General features: G+C 36.8%; 1 protein-coding gene across 2 annotated transcripts in view; it reads left to right on the top strand.

Moving 5' to 3' along the window:
- The window catches only part of LOC127622629 (ras GTPase-activating protein 2-like), a 69,548-nt gene that overhangs the window by 39,428 nt on the left and 8,587 nt on the right, over nt 1-21,533 (top strand). The window contains exons 14-22 of one of the 2 annotated variants that reach the window (XM_052096639.1): nt 1,935-2,058; nt 2,997-3,103; nt 6,642-6,728; nt 6,876-6,953; nt 7,067-7,140; nt 7,289-7,395; nt 8,090-8,155; nt 14,174-14,256; nt 21,166-21,374. In XM_052096639.1, coding sequence (XP_051952599.1) covers nt 1,935-2,058; nt 2,997-3,103; nt 6,642-6,728; nt 6,876-6,953; nt 7,067-7,140; nt 7,289-7,395; nt 8,090-8,155; nt 14,174-14,256; nt 21,166-21,374 — 935 coding nt within the window. The remainder of the gene's footprint in view (nt 1-1,934; nt 2,059-2,996; nt 3,104-6,641; nt 6,729-6,875; nt 6,954-7,066; nt 7,141-7,288; nt 7,396-8,089; nt 8,156-14,173; nt 14,257-21,165; nt 21,375-21,533) is intronic. The other variant, XM_052096640.1, reaches the window with a different exon arrangement.

Genomic DNA, 21,533 nt, shown 5'->3' with positions numbered 1-21,533 from the left:
GCCTCGTTCACACCACCAGCAACATTTTATATAAATTCTCTGTCTTGCCTGCACTTGACACCAGTATTTGAAAGGAGACCGATGACGTGAACTGCACTGCCTTCTCTACCATTGGTAGTTGCTCCCAAATGTTGCTCATTAAGTCAAACTTTTGACTTGAATGAGATCCTGTCGCTTTGTCGCTGGCGGTGTGAACGGGGCTTCAATCGATTTTGTCCAATATGGCGTCAGATGGTTTAATTTGCAGCTTTAGAGATGTATAAATCTTTACGAATTCTCTGGCGACTGGTTGGAACGGAAATTACCAGAACTTTGACGAGAAAACCACTGTAAGTGAAGGAGTTCAAAACTCGTGCACCCATCCCATAGCGGGACTTTTTAATGTATCAATAAATGATGGACAAACATTTTGAAAGACCTTTTTAATGGTATTTTTTTGCATACATGACATTCAGATGGGACTAATAAAAAGGTTGTACTTTGCTATGTGTTTGCCTTCAGAATTGTTCAGAAACTTCAGATTCTTTAAACCCGAACAGTTTCTGAAACTTTTCAAATGTGAAAGGGTTGAGATGCTGTCAGTACATTGACATTGTACATGGCTTTGCAAACTTACTAAAATGTACCTATGATAGAACCACACTTACCTGCCACTACATACAGTACGGATATCTTTGAGATCATGTTCAGTGTTCATTTTTACACTAGGGCTGTTCATTTTGAGCAGTTCAACCTTGAAGGACCACCTGTTTTCAGCAGGGGGCAGTAAGCAAAACTCCAGCCGTGTAGGCAAAGCACAGCTGTACAGACGACAAAATACATTCAGGCTTGCTCGATACCAGCAAGACCATTCTTGCATAGAAACACAGCAGGACAGAGCGCAATAGAGCGCAACAGTCTGGTTCGGAAGTAAAAATCCCATACATTTTTTCCATAGACAAATAAATGTTATGCTCAATAATATAGAAATAAACAATATATTTAAAACAATAGCTTTATGTTTTGCCTAATAAATGCTTTAATCATCTTCCACAATAGTGTAATGCTTTTTTTATTTGTAATAATTGTTTTAATAATTTTGTAGTATATATTATAATTTTAATTGCATAAAACATATTTGCTGAAAAGCCCCTCAAATTACAATAATTCATTATATAATTAATTATTTGTAATTTGAGGGCATTTTCAGCAAATATGTTTTATGCAGTTATTTTGATTTATTAATCAGCCATGTCATGTAATTAATTAGACGAAATTCCTATCGACAGCCCTATTTTACAGTTTTGTTGTTTTAGTCATGTTTTTAAAAACATACTTGTCAATAATTCGTCATGTCATATTCATTAAGTTTAGTCAGTTTCAGACATTTTTGAACTAAAATAACATACTTTAGTTGATGCTAATGTGAAAAATGACAAATGTGTCTCTAAATGTAACAGACCAAACCTTAACTAAACACATTTTAAACATTTAGAAAAATGTATTAACATTTATTTATGTAAAATAATAAATAATGCCGCATAATAATTAATAATAATTCGGCATGCTTGGAAGACTATTATTAATTTTCTGTGTTTTAGCCAGTTTAGCTTTGCGTGTAATGCATTTTTAAAAACAGCGTATTCATAATTCATGTTACGCATTCTGACTAGTGCGTAACTTGGTTTAAGTTCACCGTTCACTGTGTAAAGTTGTAAAATGACTTGCAGTATATACTATCAATCTGCTGTATAAATAGGCTGTGTTTGAGGAAGGTAATTCAATCGTTTGTAAAGCGCTTCATTTAACACTTCCTGTTCACCCAGATAATTTAGTTGTATTTAGATATTTCTCCTTCGTTGACGAAATCAAAAAACCCTGGTCAACGCACATCTTTGTCAGTAATTTCATTGACTTGATTAACACTGAGGATGTTGGTGTTTGTGTGTTCTCAGGAAAATCTGCAGGGATACGTACAGAAGTTGTTTACGTCCATAACGCAGTCCAGCTCCAGCTGTCCTCCCCTAATGTGTGACGTCTTCAGATCACTCCGACAGCTCGCTTCTAAACGCTTTCCAGGTGAGGCACTCTCGTTCACGTTCCTGTATGTTTATGTTCCTGTAGCTCAACTGGTGGCACATGTTGCTTACAACGTCAAGTTCATGGGTTCAATTCCCTTTGGATAAACATGTAAATATATTTCTATTGTTCATACGTTAAGATAGGGATTTCAACAAACCTCTCCCTTAGTATTTTACTTTAGCATCCCGTACTGTTTGTGCTTTGAGCATGAATCATTCCTTAGAACATGTGCTTGTTGAGGAAAGGTGTGCTGTTTACCCACATTGCAAAGTACTAAAAGCCACCAAAAAAATCATCCAGGCCACCTTAGCAACCACATACATAAGCATTGTGGTGGTGAGTTTGACACAGGGTGGTTTGTATATATTGGGTCTTGTTCACTAATAATTGCGTACAAGTTGCTCCTTAATAAGAGCGTTCTGCTCAACCTCACATGTACAGTCATCCGTCACTCTCTGGAAACGAATTCTTGCGCTCTTTAAAGATGTGTCCTCGTCTGAGAGCATGCACAGCAACATCTTTCAGTAAGTGTACCATTGTGAAAACCAGAAACACAATAAATGCCCACTTGATCCTGAATCTAACGCACATCCTTTTTGTTACTTTAAAATGTGTAAGGCTTATGATTGGGTCACTTAGTTTTATTCAGCTTACTTATTATAATGATATAAGCATTTCAGCTATGCACAGCTAAACATATTTCTGAGGTCACCCGTAGTCTGTGATTTTTGCATACATGCGTTGTTTATTAATGTTATCTTAGAATAAATTACTGTCAACTTATTTGGTGAATACAGGATTTACGCACAAATACTTGCGTACGCATATTGTCTTCACACTAGCATTTCTGATCGATTGCATTGATTCAACACCAGAAGGAGCCAGAGACTTCGGCATGACTAAAACCATCTCTCTTTCTCTCTCTTTCACGGCAGTGGATCCTCATGTGCAGTACTCTGCTGTCAGTAGTTTCATCTTTCTGCGGTTCTTTGCGGTGGCTGTGCTCTCTCCACACACCTTCCAGCTGCGATCGCATCATCCTGTGAGTGTACAACATAAACAGCCGCATCACAGCACATCCCAAACAAGTTATCAAACTTTAACAAATGTACAGTTCCTTTATTAATATGTGACTCATATATGTATGCCAGGAAAGACCCATTGAGACACTCCTATACTGAGAAAGCTCTGAGCCATGTTTCCTCTGAGATGCACGAGTGCACCGCCACGCACTGCTGACGCAATGTCAAACGCTCCCATGCCGAGAGAAATTCTCAGCAGAAGGCAGACTCAAAAATGCTAAACATTTCTTGAATCTGAGCTAAATGAATGAGCAGCGTTTCAGCTGGTCAGTTTACAGTTTGCAATGGAAATTGTTAGAAAACTGGCGAAGAAGGTTCATTTGCATCCTATAACAGTACAGAGATTTTACGTTCACAGCAACATTAAACTAATAACTGATTCAAAAATACTATAGCCCACAGATGCCATGCAAAAGTCTTTTCCTGTTATCATTTCTTGGGATTATGAATATTTAGATTTGTTAGTAGAGCTAAAAGGTTTTAAGAGTTATCTCAATAAAACAAGACAGTAAATGCATGGAAACATTATTAGATGTAAAAAGTACATTTCTCAAATCTTTAATTAAAATTATAATTATATATTAACTGTATGCTTGTTATGATTTCTATGCTTAATTTAGCTTATTTTGGTGAGGATAGTGGCTTCTTTTCTTAAAGTCTAAAGTTTTCTTAAAGCGAGATCTGGCAACACTAAAATTGGTATTTCACCCAGCCCTGAGCACAGAGTCTGTCATTTTAAAAAGAACGTTATTAGCCATTCTTTTATTTTGTTGTAACCGGTAACCAGTTGGAAAGGAGGCTGTGGAATTTCTGAACCGGAACAAAAAAATACCGAAATGAAAAACATTGTGTTTTTAGTTCCTGGTTGTATACATTGACATAAGAAGTTAATGTAATGCATTAATGTTTTATACGTTAATGCAAACCTACATGAACAAACAATTAACACATTTTTATTGGTAAATGAACATTAAACAATTTAATAAATGCAGTTAAAATATATTGTGCATTGTTAGTTCATGATACCTGATGCATTAACTAATGAACAGTACAACCTTTTTGTAATGTGTTACCAAAATAATATTTAAAATGAATCAGAAATGTTTAGGATTCTTCACTATTTCATGTTTACAAATCAAATGTTAGCAAACTTGTGAAATTGACCATGTTAACATCACAAGATCTTTGGAACGTTCTCTATATATTGGAACGTACTAAATAATTCTGAAATAATGTAAACTTTTTACTGAAATTATTGTGCTGATCATATATTTTGTAATAAATATCTTCACTGTAAAAAAAATAATATATATATATATATATATATATATATATGTTTTAAATAAAATAAAAAAACTTGCAGCTGTGGTTGCCAGAATAATTATGTAAAAAATACAGTAAAAATGTAAACAACTTTACAGAAAAACCTGTAAAATTTACATGACCATGCTGGCACTGTAAAAAAAAAAGAAAAAAAAAAAATATATATATATATTTATTTTTTTTACAGGAAAAAAAAACATCATAAACTTGATATATTAACCTTCTGAAACTGAAAATCTGCTTTTCACTTAATAATGTATTGTTAATCACTGTAGTAATTACAGAAGGACACATGATGACATGAAGTTCATCAGTAGTGGCTCTTCCAGGAGCAATGACCAATAAACATATAGAGACAGCACTCAGTGTCACTCACACAAACACTAACACCATCAGAGTAACATGTGAGATTTAAATAATGCAGTAAACATTACCTAAACTACATTACATTTCAAACTCCCCAATGTATGTAACTGATATTAAAAACAAGAAGAAACAACTATTCCCATAAAATATAATGAAATGTAATTGGACGTGCAGGGAATTCTGGGAATGCCCGATTATTGTTTTTAACTGTAATTTTAACAATAATTTCTGTAAAATGTACACATATTCTCTTGTTAAACAATGTAGATTTTTACCATTAATTGGTAATGTTTACATTTGATTGTAAAGACTGCTGTATCGTCTTTTAAAATATATTTAACCTTTTTACTGTATATTGTACAGTTAATATTTGTTAATCAATTAAATTAAATTCCTGTAGCATTTTTACAGTCTTTTACTGTTAAAATTACTGACATTTTTTACAGTGTTTTGTATGATATTATAAAAATGCAAAATATCTGTTTTTCACTAATTGTATTTTTGGAATCTGGTGGGTTCCCACGCGTCCTTGAAATCCTGGAAAACCTGGAATTTTGCAATACAGTTTTCAAGTCATGGAAAAGTAATGGAAAATGAGGAAAATACATTAATGTCCTGGAAAATAATAATTTGTCCTGAAAATATATTAGTTTGTTTAGTTGACAAGGTATTTGTTACATGTACAATATTTATATAGTGCCATTTCTTTTAGTTCCGACACTGTTGCAGTGTTAACTACAAAAACATTTGATATGTAATCGTTAGGCAACAACGTCAGCCGGACAGCAGATTTTTTACAATTCCAATCTATTAATTCGCACCCGAGGTGGTAGCGTGGTGATTGGGCCTTTACACCTCAGTATGTAAATTAATTTAATTATCGGAGTCCGCTTATAATGTCATCACCACATGTAGGGCCTTTGATTACCACAAAGCTGAAAACATGAATGGAATAAATGAATCCAGTCATAAAAATCTCTATGTCCAAGTGTGATTATTTAAACCGCAAAAATCATGAGTATCACACTTGCTCTGGATGTGTTTGTGTTGTAGATGACAGTGAGCAGAGCGCTCTGAAGCATGCAGCACATTCAGAATATATATTTATTTGAATTAAATCACTTTTTGGGGTTTAATAATCACACTGGGACATGTAGCAAACTGCTTATCCAGAGGTGAGACACTACTGAGAACAATTTTATTAAAAGGATGTGTGAAATGGGGAAAAAAAGTTTAATGCAACTGAATAATAATAATTACAATGAAATAATGTATTAAAGCAATAACGCAAATCTGTGATGTTCTGTGGTCAGCACTTCATTTGACAAAAATATCTCCAGTGTTGTTTTGGATTATGCTGTGAGGATTTTGTAGAAAAGAACTTCATTTGATAAAAATAATGAAATATTATGTTGAAAATTTTTCATTTGACAAAAATTTACAAATTAATTTGATTAGACACCATTTTGGTGATGATGATAATATTTCAGTAAACTGTTGAATATGAATTTCGAAAAAATAACCACAATTTTAACAAACTCTTTTGTGTTTTTGCTTAAATATTACAATCATGTGGCAGAAAAATATGTCCTGGAATTGTCCCTTGAAAAGAGTGGGAACCCTGGTTGTATTTTATAAAAAAAAATGTCTGTTGTTAGTTACTTTATAAAATGAAACCTTTTAAGAGGAGTTCTACCAAAATGTGATAATTGGACTAATAAACAAATGAACTGTTGTAGATCATGTTCATTTTACTAAAAGTGCATTGTTCTAAAAATGTGTAAAATCACCTCACTTTCTCTCTTTCAGGACCCTGAAATTACACGTACTCTTACACTCATCTCTAAAACCATCCAGTCTCTGGGCAGTTGGGGCAGCCTTTCCAAGAACAAACTGGTACGTCAACTATTAGTCATACAATCCGCACATGTGCTGGGAAGGGAAGTTTTGATCAGTTTTTTTTTTCTCTTTTTCTTTTTTTTTAACACAGATTTGTAAAATTCCTGTTCAAGTATTTTGTTCCAACCTTTTTTTTTTTTTCAGTCTAGCTTTAAAGAATCCTATATGTACGATTTCTTCAAGTTATTCCAAGAAGATGAATGTATAGAAAAAGTTAAAAAGGTAGGTATTTCTAGAAAGACCACCTAATCTGACACTAGGAATATAAATTAAAACACTCTTCTGACATAAAAGTATAATTTCAACTTATTATTTCATGTCTGTTCTCCTTTCAGTTCTTAGATGAGATCTCGTCTAATATGTCTAATGAGTCCAGTGGAGTGGAGGACTCATTCGTGCTGAAGGAAGGGTATGTAGAAGATGTCACGGTCTTCTGATGAACTGATGGATTCTATTTGTTACATTTCTGAGTGGTCCAAAACGCATGCATATCAGTCTACCAGATTACGACTTCACAGGAATCCTAACTTTTAGATATGTTTGTATAATTTGAACAGAGAGGTACATAAACGAGCCCAGGGCAGAAAGCGAATAGGAAAGAAGAACTTTAAGAAACGCTGGTTACGAGTGACCAATCAAGAGCTGTCTTATCACAAACTAAAGGGTGAGTGGATCCAGCTATTATGTGTTTTTCTAAAGACAACCTTTCTTTGGTTTGAGGAATGTTCTTTTTTTTTAGATCGTAATTATGTGCATCAAACTGCAGACGCTCGTTTGTGCTGGCCGTTTTTCATATTTGTGTCGCTTCTGTTCATGTGGTGTGGTTGGCTCTTCTGGATGTGAAACATTCTATTTCCGCTATTTGAGTTAAGCAATCCCCTTTATGTCATGGGTGTGTATTTATGGATCTTGTGTATTTAGAAATGTGTTGGGTAGTGATCAAAAATGTGTTTGTCCACTTGCAGCACTTGGTAGCATTGTAAATGTATTGTAAATTAGTGGACAACTGATGTGTTTTTCAATGGCCGATGTCGGTATCTCAAAATCAAGGTGTGTGGTGGCCAATATAATGCAGGTACGAAAAGGGTAATTTAGGTTGACACTTTTTGACAGTCGTTACCTGAATTAGTTACTCAAAATTAGCTGAATTCTCCATGTGTGATTATTTTCAAGTAATGATATATAAAATTGCTCAAATTAATTGAAATTATTTCACGCAATATTTAATAATTTTTTGAAGGGTTTAAAGGCAGAAATGTGAAGCTTATAATTTAGCACTTACATTAATTCTTCTGTTAAAACTTGTGTATTTTTGGAGATGTAAAGTTGTTTAAATTGTGGTTTTTACGTTGTTTTAGGGTTTACAGCGTTACGTCGTCAAGCCAACAAAGTTGTAAAATTGGATATAACTTTACACAGAAAAGGTTAGTAAGCAGTTTTATCACTCTAAAATCATGCAAACATGCATACTGTTTGCATTTTGTGACTATTCTTTTGAAACAGTCAGTATTTTAACGATTACCGTTTGGCTCCATTCACTGCCATTATAACAGCCCCACTGAAACCCATATTTGTGCCATATTTGAAAAGGAGGGACAAGTCAAAATTATTCAACATTATGCCACAACTGCTGTTGATTGAGCTTGTATTATTAGGGCTTGTTACCCCTGGAATATTCCTGAATCAGCCAAGCGGGCACAGTTATCAGTTATAGCTGATACTGATAATCTCAAAATAGACAAATATCAATTAATGATTAACTTAAATGATTTGCCAGACATTATTACATACCTCAGGACTTTGGCGACCCGACAAATATACAGTTTAAGTCAGAAGTTTACATACACCTTAGACAAATACATGTAAACCCTGTCTTAGGTCAGTTAGGATCACTACTTTATTTTAAGAATGTGAAATTTCAAGGGGCCTGGGTAGCTCAGCAAGTAAAGACACTGACTACCACCACTGGAGCCAGAGTTCAAATCCAGGGTGTGCTGAGTGATTCCAGCCAGGTCTCTTAAGCAACCAAATTGGCCGGTTGATAGGGAGTGTAGAGTCACATGGGGTAACCTCCTCGTGGTCACTATAATGCGGTTCTCTGCTGGTGGAGTGCGTGGTGTGTTGTGCATAAATGCCGCGGAGAATAGTGTGAAGTCTCCACAGTAACATGCTCAATAAGCCATGTGATAAGATGAGCAGATTAACGGTTTTGGACGCGTAGGCAACTGAGATTCGACCTCCGGCCATCCAGATTGAGGAGAGTCACTGTGCCTCCACCACGAGGACTTGGAGCTCATTGGGAATTGGGCATTCCAAATTGGGGAGAAAATGGGAGAAAATTCTAAAAGAAAAAGAAAAAAGAATGTGAAGTGTCAGAATAATAGTTGAGAGAATGATTTATTTCAGCTTTTATTTCTTTCATCACATTCCCAGTATGTCAGAAGTTTACATACACTTTGTTAGTATTTGGTAGCATTGCCTTCAAATCATTTAACTTGGGTGAAACATTTTGGTTAACCTTCCACAGGCTTCTGACAATAAGTTGCTGGAATTTTGGCCCGTTCATCCAGACTTTTGGCCCGTACATCCAGGTTTATAGGCCTCCTTGCTCGCACACACTTTTCAGTTCTGTCCACAAATCAGATTGAGGTCAGGTCTTTGTGATGGCCACCCCAATACCTTGACTTTGTTGTCCTTAAGCCATTTTGCTACAACTATGGAGGTATGTTTGTGGTCCTTTGTTCTCTTGTCCTTTTGGAAGACCCATTTGCGACCAAGCTTTAACTTCATGGCTGATGTCTTGAGATGTTGCTTCAATATTTCCACATAAGTTTCCTTCCTCATGATGTCATCTATATTGTGAAGTGTACCAGTTTCTCCTGCAGCAAAGCACCCCCACAACATGATGCTTGCATCCACATGCTTCACGGTTGGGATGGTGTGCTTCGGTTTGTAAGCCTCACCCTTTTTCCTCCAAACATAACAATGGTCATTATTGCCAAAAAGTAACATTTTTGTTTCATCAGACCAGAGGAAATTTCTCCAAATGTAAGATCTTTGTCCCCATATGCACTTGCAAACTGTAGTTTGGCTTTTTTATAGCGGTTTTGGAGCAGTGGCATCTTCCTCGCTGAGCAGCCTTTCAGGTTATGTAAGGACTCATTTTTCTGTGGATATAGATACTTGTCTACCTGTTTCCTCCAGCATCTTCAGAAGGTCCTTTGCTGTTGTTTTGGGATTGATTTGCACTTAATGCACCAAATTACGTTCATCTCTAGGAGACAAAACGTGTCTCCTTCCTAAGCGGTATATTCTGGCTGTGTGGTCCCATGGTGTTTATACTTGCATACTATTGTTTGTACAGATGAATGTGGTACCTTCAGCCATTTGGAAATTGCTCCAAAGGAGCAATAAATAAATAAAGACTTGTGGAGGTCCACAATTTGTTTTCTGAGGTCTTGGCTGATTTCTTTTGATTTTCCCATAATGTCAAGCAATGAGGCACTGAGGTAGGCCTTAAAATACATCCACATTTACACCCCCAATTCATTACACATCCTATCAGAAACTAATTGGCTAATTGTCTAAAGGCTTGGCATCATTTTCTGGAATTTTGGAAGGCACAGTTAACTTGGTGTATGTAAACTTCTGACCCACTGGAGCTGTGATATAGACAATTAAAAGTGAAACAATCTGTCTGTAAATAATTGTTGGAAAAATTACTCATGTCATGCACAAAGTAGTTGTCCTAAATTACTTGCCAAAAGTATAGTTTGCTAATATTAAATCTGTGAAGTGATTAAAAAAAAAGTTTTTATGACTTCAACCTAAGTGTATGTAAACTTCTGACTTCAACTGGATCACAAATGGATCTACAAAATGCGTAATTACTAGTTTACTACTAATAGTTACCTTCCACATTGCTGCTTCGTCAAATAGCAATGTCAAATGCAAATCAGTGAAAAGTCAACACCACCTTGTGTGTGTGTGTGTGTGTGTGTGTGTGTGTGTGTGTGTGTGTGTGTGTGTGTGTGTGTGTGTGTGTGTGTGTGTGTGTTACAGTATTCAGAAGAGAAAATTTGAGGAATACTAAGTGTTGGCATAACTGGATTGGGTACTGGGGCTGGAATGAGGAGGTCACTAAAGACCCAAGTTATGCAATTAAGGGATAACAGGCCTGGACAACATTTTGGTCTGTCACAAGTGTACATGGTGTTTAAAGGCTATGGACATTTTTAGTATTAAAGCATATTGTAGAGCAACAATTTGTGTATATTTACAGTTTAACTGCATGCCATTCTGGCTGGAATTTCCAGTAGTTGTTGTTTTTTCCTGTGAAACAAGAGACAGGCCAATTCCCAACATGTGACGTGAATTCCAAGGTCACCGACTGCGAATCTTGGTGTCCCCACACATTACGTGTTTACCGTTGTTGTCATAATAAATATCTTTTGGTGTTATAATCTCAGCATGAGCCAGCATGATGGTTTGACCTTCTTGTGCTTGGAACATCGTTTAATGCGTTTTCATGAACACATGAGATGTCGGCTTATTAACCATAATCGTGTAAGAATGTGTATCCACACAGAACAATCATTTTGATAAAATTCTCGTATACAGGTTTTATTTCCCCATGCATTTTGATTGACTTCTCTGCCTGGTTTAGTGACATGTCATTCGTCTTGTAATTTCAGTGTTTACACTGGGAATAAACGGGAAAAAAGCAACTTTTTGCTCCCATCCATGGCAAGCATTGTGATGATTGTTTGTTCATTTGTTTGTTATTAGCATTTTTGACTTCTTAGATTATTTTAGGCAACAATGAACCATTTTTTAATTTTACTGATGAGCCGATGTGATTTTGATAAAATATATTTAAAGGAACATTCTGGGTTTAATACAAGTTGAGCTCAATTGACAGTATTTGTGGCATATTTTTGATTACCACAATAAATAATTAAATAAAATAAGTTCAAAAAGTGAATTGAGCCAGTCTGTAAATTCATTATTTTAAAAGTATAACTACAAGATGTAAACAATACTCATGTAAAAATATTTTTAGTGTGATAAAATCCCTTACTTACCTTTTCTGTGTAGTTTTATCCAATTGTACAACTTTGTTACCATGACAATGTAATGCTAACATAAAAATTATGATATACACGACTTTACAGCTCAAATAATACACAAGTTTTCTAAGAAGAATTAATGTGTTTTTATACAACTATAAGCTTCAGATTTTTGCCTTTTACCCTCCAATAATTGGCCCCATAGACTTCCATTGTAAGTGCCTCATTGTAATTTTTTTGTTTTTCTTTTTAATCAACAAGATGCCACAAATGCTGTTGATTGAGCTTAACTTGTTGTAAAGGGAGTTATGGAAAGGAGGCGAGAACCAGCTTGACAATATAAATGATATTTAATGACAAACTTAACCCAAAAGACACAAACACACACATATGACGGACAGCTCTCTCTCTGTGTCGCACCACCGTCAGCAGTCGGCCCTTATCCCTCTCGGAGGCTTGATTAGACTGATAAGGGGCTGGGTTGTGATTCTACACACCTGGAACCTTATCAGGCTAATCAAGCCTCCGAGAGGGAGGTCTGCCCTGTCACACTTGTATTGAACCTGGAATATTCCTTTTGTATGAGGGTGTAAGAATCGTTGAGGACATATTGTATTGTAGGATTGTATTGTTTTTTTCTTCTTCTTTTGTATCAGCAGTATATTATTTTCTAGTGGGTATAGGCTACACCCTTACAGTGGCCCCAAAAGTATTAAGATTTGCTTAAAAATGTATGAATGTCATTGCATTAGAAAACAAAATATAAAACTAAATAGCATTTATTTTAAAGATGTATGGCAAAAGTTTCAAAAGAAGTTTGATTGGTTTTAAATGATACTAAAGACGAAAGGTATTCTATCTGGTTGTCAAATGTTAGTGAAACATGTCCACAGTTAATGTGATGAACTACATCTGTGGTTACTTTGCTAGGAAGAGGAACTGACTGTTGTTATCAAATGCAATGACATTTATACATTTTAAGGTATGACTTATGACATATGTCTTAATACTTTTTTGGGCTATGGTATGATTCACTACCTCGCTGGAAAGCACAGGATTCTGAACTTTACTCCGACTTGAAACGCATCTTTGGATCAGAGAGTATCTGTTAGGACTATTTTTGTGAGACAGTGACACAAAGCAGATTAGAGAGAGAGAGAAAGATAGAGAGAAGCTAATAACTCATGATTTAAGTTCCTTTAATTTGGTCATCTTGACCAGTATGACCTTCCACTACAGTGCCTGGAGCAGATGACCCCCTTTAACTGTTACAAATGTAACTCTGGAGAGACTGCAAAGCATCAACATCAACATTTAGTATGTCACCATTACACAATCATGGGCTGCATCCAAAAAACTAAAGCAGCTGCCTTACTGCTTCATTGCCCAATCGGTCAATGAGTGCATTTACATGAATTATAGCCAACATTGTTGCCATGACGATTTAATGTCAACAAACCCTAAAAGCCCAAAAATAACTTTACAACTCAAATAATACATTAGTTTTAACAGAAGAATTAATGTAAGTGCTCTTATAAAATTATAAGCTTCACATTTCTGCCTTTTAAACCCTCCACAAATTGGCCCCATTTACTTCCATTGTAAGTGCCTCACTGTAATTTAAATGTTAGCTTTTTTTTTAAAGAAAAGGAGGGACGAGTCTAAATAAATTTGTGTGTCAATTAAAATTGTCACAAATGCTGTCGATTGAGCTTAATTTGTATTGAACCCGGAATATTCCTTTAACCCTACTTAAAGTTTGTGTGTACAGCTCTGGTTCTCAAGCATCTGTATATTTTGGCTGTTCTGTGGCAAAATGTTGCAAGTCAGCAGAGGAGATAAAAATAGAAATTCATCACATTTGTAGAATGTGCATGAGAAACGGCTGCATGTTTGTGTTGGTGGGAGCGTGCCGGTCTGCTATCAGCTCCATGAGCTTGGCCCGGCTGGACCATGTCATGGGTCAGAACAGGATACCAAGTGAGATTTAATGTCTGTGTCAGAGCCCCCAGACATTTGAATGTGTTTATGCAAGAGAAAGACCCAAACATTCCCACCCACTGAGGTCTGTGCTCTGTAACTGTTAATATTAAAGGAATTTAAAATAAAACAATGTATTTAAGCAATATTTTTATATGCAATCATGTTGACGTTCTGGATATCTGCATGGCTCTGATTCAGCCGCAGGCACAAGGCTCTCTTGGAAAGCTGCTTGGCCAATTAGATTGAAGGACTAGAACTTGAATCGTCACTGTCCCTAAAGCTAAATGTTATAAAATGACAAAATGCGTGATTTTTGTGTCTCTTACCGGTGATAAATCGTTTTGATGTGCTATTGTGTGCATGGATGAATGTATATTTCTGTGTGTCTAGGGAAAGAAGCCCTGTGTGTTATTCCTGTGAAAAACATCCTCGGTGTTGAGAAACTGGAAGAAAGTGCCTTTAATCGCAAAAACGTGAGTAGTTCTCAATTGCATTTATGTGTTGTTAAATATCAACGGCCACATACACTCTGCAGAAATGTGGGAGATTTAAATGTGGTATTGAATCCTCTAAATTATGATTCCATGTGTGTCCTGAACTTGTGATTGGCTGACATTAGGGCTGGGTATTGATACAGAACTCCCATTTTGATACTATTCCAATTCACAAACTGTCTATTTCAATTCCAATTTCAATTAGATTTGATTCAGTTTTAATTAATTTGGGTATTATTCCATTTTTATGTCCATTTTGCTTGCATATGAAAAAAAAAGATCTCTCAGTTAATGCTGATAATTATTCAGGGGACCATGTACTTGGTACATTACAAAATTGTATATTTTACTAATTTTATTTTATTATTAGTTTATCATCATTTTGGTCACATTTTACCTTTATAGCTACAGTATATGCACCGATCAGCCACAACATTAAAATTTGATTTGATTTGATTTGATTTACTTTATTAATCCCCAAGGGGAAATTTATATGTCACAACAGCTCAAAAATACAATTAATAAATAAGCAACAACAACAACAGACAACATACACAACAATAACAAGTCTTGTTCTCAAATATCAATTTCATCAAAGCATTATGATTATATACGACCATTATCTATATATCATCTTATATAACACTGGTTATAAAATCTAATCGCAGTTGGGAAAAAAGACTTTCTAAAACGCTCTTTGTAGCAGCGTGGATGAATTAATCTTGAGCTGTAGGTACTCACAAATGCTCCAAATATTTCATTAAGAGGATGACAGTCATGATTATTCATAAGAGAAAGTTTCCCAATCATTTTATCCTGCACTATCTCCTCTAAAGTGGGTAACACACACCCCACGACAGAGCCTGCCTTCTTAATGAGTTTGTTTAACTTATTCTTCTCCTTTTCCAACAGTCCCCCTCCCCAACATGTGATAGAGTACAAAATCACAGATGAGACTACAGAATCATAGAATATCTTTAGTAGTACCTGACGTACCCCAAAGGATCTCAGTCGTCTTAACAAATGGATACGACTTTGACCCTTCTTGTAAACATACATCATATTATCAGACCAGTTGAGCTTGTTGTTCAGATATACACCCAAATACTTGTAAGTTGTAACAATCTCAACTTCTGAACCTCTTAAATTTACTGGTACAGCTTTCTGGGGAAATCTACTAAAATCAACCACTATTTCCTTTGTCTTACTAGCATTTAGCCTGAGGCCATTTTTATCACACCAGTCCACAAAACTCTTTATTAGCTCCCTATATTCAGTCTCGTCGTGGTGCTTTATACAGCCAACTATTACAGAATCATCTGAAAATTTCTGGAGATGACAAGATTTAGAATTATACTGAAAATCTGATGTATAAAAAGTGAACAAAAATGGTGCTAAAACCGTTTCTTGAGGGACTCCAGTGCTGCACTTCACTATTTGAGACACACAGTCCTGCATCCTCACATACTGTGGTCTATTAGAGAGATAATCAATTATCCAATTGACCATACCCTGATGTACTCCAACATTTTCCATCTTACTTCGTAGAAGTGAAGGTTGAATAGTGTTAAATGCACTAGAGAAATCAAAGAATGTAATTCTAACTGTGCCGTCCGAGGTCTCTAAATGACTTAAGGATTTATGTAAGAGGTAAATAAGTGCATCATCCACTCCAACACCAGTTTTGTAAGCGAACTGTAGTTTATCCTCAGCACCACACAATACTGATTTTAAATGGTTTAATACCAATCTCTCAAAAACCTTCATTAGCTGTGCTGTTAATGCAATAGGCCTATAGTGCGAGAACTCAGTGGGATTTGTTAATTTAGGTACGGGTACTACACATGATGTTTTCCATAAAACAGGTAATTTTTCTAAACGCAAACTCAAGTTAAAAATATAATGTACCACCCTGCAAATCTGATCAGCACAGGCCTTTAGAACGCTAGAATTAATACCGTCTGGACCCGGAGATTTCTTCATCTTAATTCTCCTTAGCCCACTTCTTACTTGTTCAACTGATATGGAAAAACCAGGGACATACTCACAAATGGGAGAAAGGGATGAGCTTAGGGCTGTAGGTGGATGTGATGAAGAACTCTGTGGTAAACTACTTAATGGAGAATGTTCAAAATCATTAAAACCAACATCAAATCTATTGAAAAAAACATTTAATTCATCTGCCCATGTCTGACCACCAGGGGCAATGTATCTCCTTACTTTGTTCTCATGTCCGGACATCATATTTAGATCTTTCCAAACCTCTCTCACGTTCTTTTGTTGTAATTTTCGTTCCATTTTCAACTTATAACTCTCTTTTCCCTCTCTAATTTTTACTTTTAGTAACCTCTGTACTCTCTTTTGCTCATCCTTATCACCAGCTAGAAAGGCCCTCTTTTTCTCGTTTAATAATACTTTTAACTCAGAGGTGACCCAAGGTTTGTTATTTGAATAACATTTGATCTTTTTAGTAGGTACTGTATTATCAACGCAAAAGTTTATATAATCTGTAATACACTCAGTTAAGCTATCAATGTCCTCATCATGTGATTTACACAGAACGTCCCAATCAGTAATTTCGAAACAATCCATTAATGCTTCATAGACTGAATCAGACCATATCTTAATTGTTCTTATTATTGGCGGTTGCTTCCTCACAACCGGCACATAAACAGACCTAATATAAACAAGGTTATGATCCGATCGTCCCAATGGTGGAAGTGGTGAAGATCTGTAGGCTTCTTTCACATTTGCATAGAACAAGTCAAGGATTTTATTGTCTCTCGTTCCACAGTCCACATACTGAGTAAACGTGGGGAGAATATCATGTAGAGATGCTTGGTTAAAATCACCAGAGATAGTAATCAGTGATTGGGGATATTTTGACTGAATCCTGGCTGTAACAGTATTAATATAGTCACAAGCATTTGTCACATTGGCCGAAGGAGCGATATACACCGTTATCGCTATCACATAAGAAAATTCTCTTGGCAAATAGTACGGTCTCAGCCCCACCGCAAGTAATTCAATATCCTTGTTGCACAGTTTTTCTTTAATCGTGATATGAGCCGGGTTGCACCAGCGTTCATTTACAAACAGTGCCAGCCCACCTCCTTTCTTCTTACCCGTCTCCACAGCACACCTGTCCGCTCGCACAAGATGAAAGCAATCCAGTTTCGCAACCGAATCCGGCGTTCTCTCGCTCAACCAAGTCTCAGTTAGACACATAAAACTGCATTCACGATACTCCCGTTGCCTCCTTGTTAGTGCCGTGAGCTCCTCCATTTTATTCCCAAGCGACCGGACATTTCCCATAATAATCGCCGGTAAAAATGGTTTATGTCGTCTTTTCTTCAATCGCTGCTTTACTCCAGCTCTACATCCCCTTCTCCTCCTCCTTAATTCCACAGGAATCTCTCTTCTAGGTACAGATGACATCGCTGTGTGCTGAAGTGCCAATAGTTGTTCTCTTGAATAAATAATGGAGCAAAAGTTTGGTAGGCCTACTCCCGATACTGTCCCCAAAGTTCCAATTAAGAACGCCAAAATAAGAATAATCATAATCCAATGCTTCTTGATACTCTCGAACTTAGGACCACACATGAACACATTCCTCAGACATCGATAAAAATGATTAAAAAGATAAAAAAGGTTAAAAACATTCAGAGCTGTTGCAACAGGCTGCCACATGCACGGCGCCTCCATGGCTCTGAGTGACACATTGAACACCACCTGCCTAATATTTTGTAGGTCCCCCTCGTGCCACCAAAACAGCGCCAACCCGTATCTCATGATAGTCTTCTAACCACAAATGTACAGAGCGGTTATCTGAGTTACTGTAGACTTTATCAGTTCTAGCCGGTCTGGCCATTCTCTGTTGACCTCTCTCATCAACAAGACATTCTGAGTAAATTCTAGAGACTGTTGTGTGTGAAAATCCCAGAAATACTCAAACCAGCCCATCTGGCACCAACAATCATGCCACAGTCCAAATCACTGAGATAAAAAATTCCCATTCTGATGGTTGATGTGAACATTAATTGAAGCTCCTGACCCGTATCTGCATGATTTTATGCACTGCACTGCTGCCACACGATTGGCTGATTAAATAATCACATGGAGGATTGTTGGTGCCAGGTATATAAGTTGTAGAAATTCACTATTCACAATCAGCCATGATTAATTTAATCCAAGAGTGAAAGTGTCCAATAACAAGACTGTTGCTGAGATTTAAGTGAGTAGTATTCAGCTGGTCATGTGATTCTAAAATGGCAGCCCCCATGAGGGTGCCCCTGCCCCATGTAGATTGAAACAGCTTCTATAAGGTTACTGATATGACTAGAGTCCTCATCTCCTGTGAATGTTCTTGAATTTATACATATGTTTCAAAATTACAGTTCATTTCATTAGGAGTAAAACATTTTTAAATGGGGAAAAATATTACTGGGTGCACCTTTAAGCTTTTTATATCCCATATATTCACCAGATTAAGGGTTGTGTGTGTTTGTATTTCACCAGATGAGGTTTAATGAGGAATAAGGTGTATAATTATTTACAAGATAAAAAGGTGGGAGGTACAAAGAGGCACATTTCTATGTAGTTGCATGTCCCTCACTTCAGTTTAGAACACTTGATTATCTAATTGAAATAACAAAATATGCATTGAAGGGAGGATAAAAATGGATAAATATTGATAATAGCCCTATTTAGACGGCATTTATTTTGCATGGGGACGTGAGGTAATTCCAGCATTTACAGGGGGTAGTCAGTGATTTTATTGCCGTTCGAATCCGAATTTGTTTTTTCCCCCACCTCCTGCAAAAAGATTCCCAGCCGAATTACCTACTGTTTTTTGACAAACACCAAGGCTGTGTGGTAATGTAATTACCGTCTGAATCCACATCTCTGAGTTTATAATCCAAAAGCCATTATGGAAATCCTTTTTGACCACTGCTAAGTGCCGTACGTTTGTGCTGAATTGGGGCCAGTGGTGGCTCAGTGGTTAAGGTTCTGGGTTACTGACCAAAAGGGGTTCAAGCTCCAGCACTGTCAAGATACAACTGTTGGGCCCTTGAGCAAGGCCCTTGACCCTATCTGCTCCAGGGTCGCTGTTTCATGGCTGACCCTGCACTCTGACCCCAGCTTAGTTGGGATATGCGAAAACAACTGCATTTCATTGGCTCTGTACCTGTACTCTGCACAATGACAACAACGTTGAATCTTAATCTTAAAAGTTCTGGCGGTAATGGAAAGTTGTGAATTTTGGAGGATTGTGTAACAGAAATGTTTGAAATAATTTACAACAATAATACTACGTCGCCCCTTAAGTAGAAGGAAAAGAAAAACGAGAACCAGATCACGTAAACTTTTGAAATGGTCCATTATTACGTCAGCAATGTAATAAAATGTTAAAATATGACATTTTAATATAGAAACATGAACTATATACATCTATACATAGGACTTGCATGACTACTCGTTCATACGGGTCAACTAGTCCCAGAAACATTGCCGGGTCAGTGTTTATCTTATTGTGACAGGGCGGAGGGCGGGGCCGGGTCGTGATGCTACACACCCGGCCCCTAATCAGGCTAATCAAGCCTCAGAGAGGGTCGATTGGAGACTGCAGTGCGACAGAGAGAGTGATTTACGGGGAAAGAGGCGACAAGTGGCCCGTCCTCCGCCCTGCCACACTTATTTAAAGAGTTTAAAAGGTTTCATTTCCACTGCCACTTTTTAAACACTGACAGATAATGATGTTATATATTATTATATAACATATTATTATTTTTTTTACCATAACTCCCCAAATTTAATTTGAACTATGTTTACTGTCCTTGATACGTGCGCTTAGGAGAGAGTGCACAACTGAAGTGATGTGGAAAACGAAACATGCGTACCCCCACTGACAGATTTATTTGGCTTGCGTTGATAAACAGTCTTGTGCCTACAGTTTCTTCATTTGTTTAATTGCTCTTTGCAAGTATTTTGGTTTGCTCCCTATGTGAAAATGTACACTGTAAATGTCCGCAGCACTTTGCAGCACGGTTCCCTCATGCTTAAAAAATTAAATAACTTTTGCGTAATTCCAAACATATTTAAACACAAATACAGAGGTTTGTGGATTGATTCATTTTCCATACAACAAGCGCAACTGTAATCATGTGATCTACAAATAGTCTCGCTCATCCCCTGTGATTTAATAGTCATAGTCATCCGAACGCATGAGTTTTATCACAGAGGAGCCATGAAAATGTACTTTTACAGAAGTCACACTGAGAAACAACTGCCATCTGAATAGAGATAATGATGAAAGATTTAGATATAGCAAAACCCCACATTTGTTTTGAATTCACCTCTAGAGGCTGCTGTGATACTGTTGAACCAATCCATTTTAACTGTCAAATCCTCCATTGGCGGCCACTGAGGAACAAGGAGAAATAATAATAATACTTTGCACAAAAAAGCATCTATCAGCACCGATTAATCAGTAAAGCTGATATTTCGGTCTATCTCTAATCAGAGACATTTTTTATTTGCCTAGTGCGAAATTTGCTTACATATGTGAATGGTTACTTGCATTGTATAGGGCTGCGCATTGAGTGAAATATCAATATTGGAATTTTAAGAATCGATATTTGGATCATTCAAATTTTTACCCAGCCCTAGTTCACATTACCACAGTAACATTTTGGTGTCTCATGGCTGTGAACAAGAAACATAGATGCCAACAGTTCAACGTTTTAGCAAGTAGCAAGTAATATTCACGATCAGAGACATCATATTTACAGGTATGCTCATATCTGTCGACAGAGGCACGCATGTATGTGACCTAAGTGTAACATGAAATATGTATAACGTCCTACTGTCTCGTGTTTTTTCCCCCAGATGTTTCAGGTAATTCATTCAGAGAAGCCTCTGTACGTTCAGGCGGGGAACTGCGTGGAGGCCAACAGCTGGATCGAGGTGTTGAGTCAGGTCAGCCGCTGTAACTCGGGGCGACTCAGTGCATTTCACCCCTCCGCTTACGTCAGTGGATCCTGGTTATGCTGCAAGGAACCCTACGAAAATGCCCAGGGATGCAAACCCTGCACTGTGTAAGATATTGTGTTGATTGCACGTAGATGCATGTGGATCCCAACTGGTAGGTCACCACCCAAAAATGGGTCTGTTCTGATGGGTCACATATAGCATTGAAAAACAATGCTGAATGCAACAAAACATATATGACCCACTACATCATGTCACTGTGACCC

The sequence above is a fragment of the Xyrauchen texanus genome, chromosome 29, assembly GCF_025860055.1.
Source record: "Xyrauchen texanus isolate HMW12.3.18 chromosome 29, RBS_HiC_50CHRs, whole genome shotgun sequence".
In the NCBI taxonomy this organism is placed as follows: domain Eukaryota; kingdom Metazoa; phylum Chordata; class Actinopteri; order Cypriniformes; family Catostomidae; genus Xyrauchen; species Xyrauchen texanus.
This window is presented reverse-complemented; position numbering and strand designations above follow the sequence as displayed.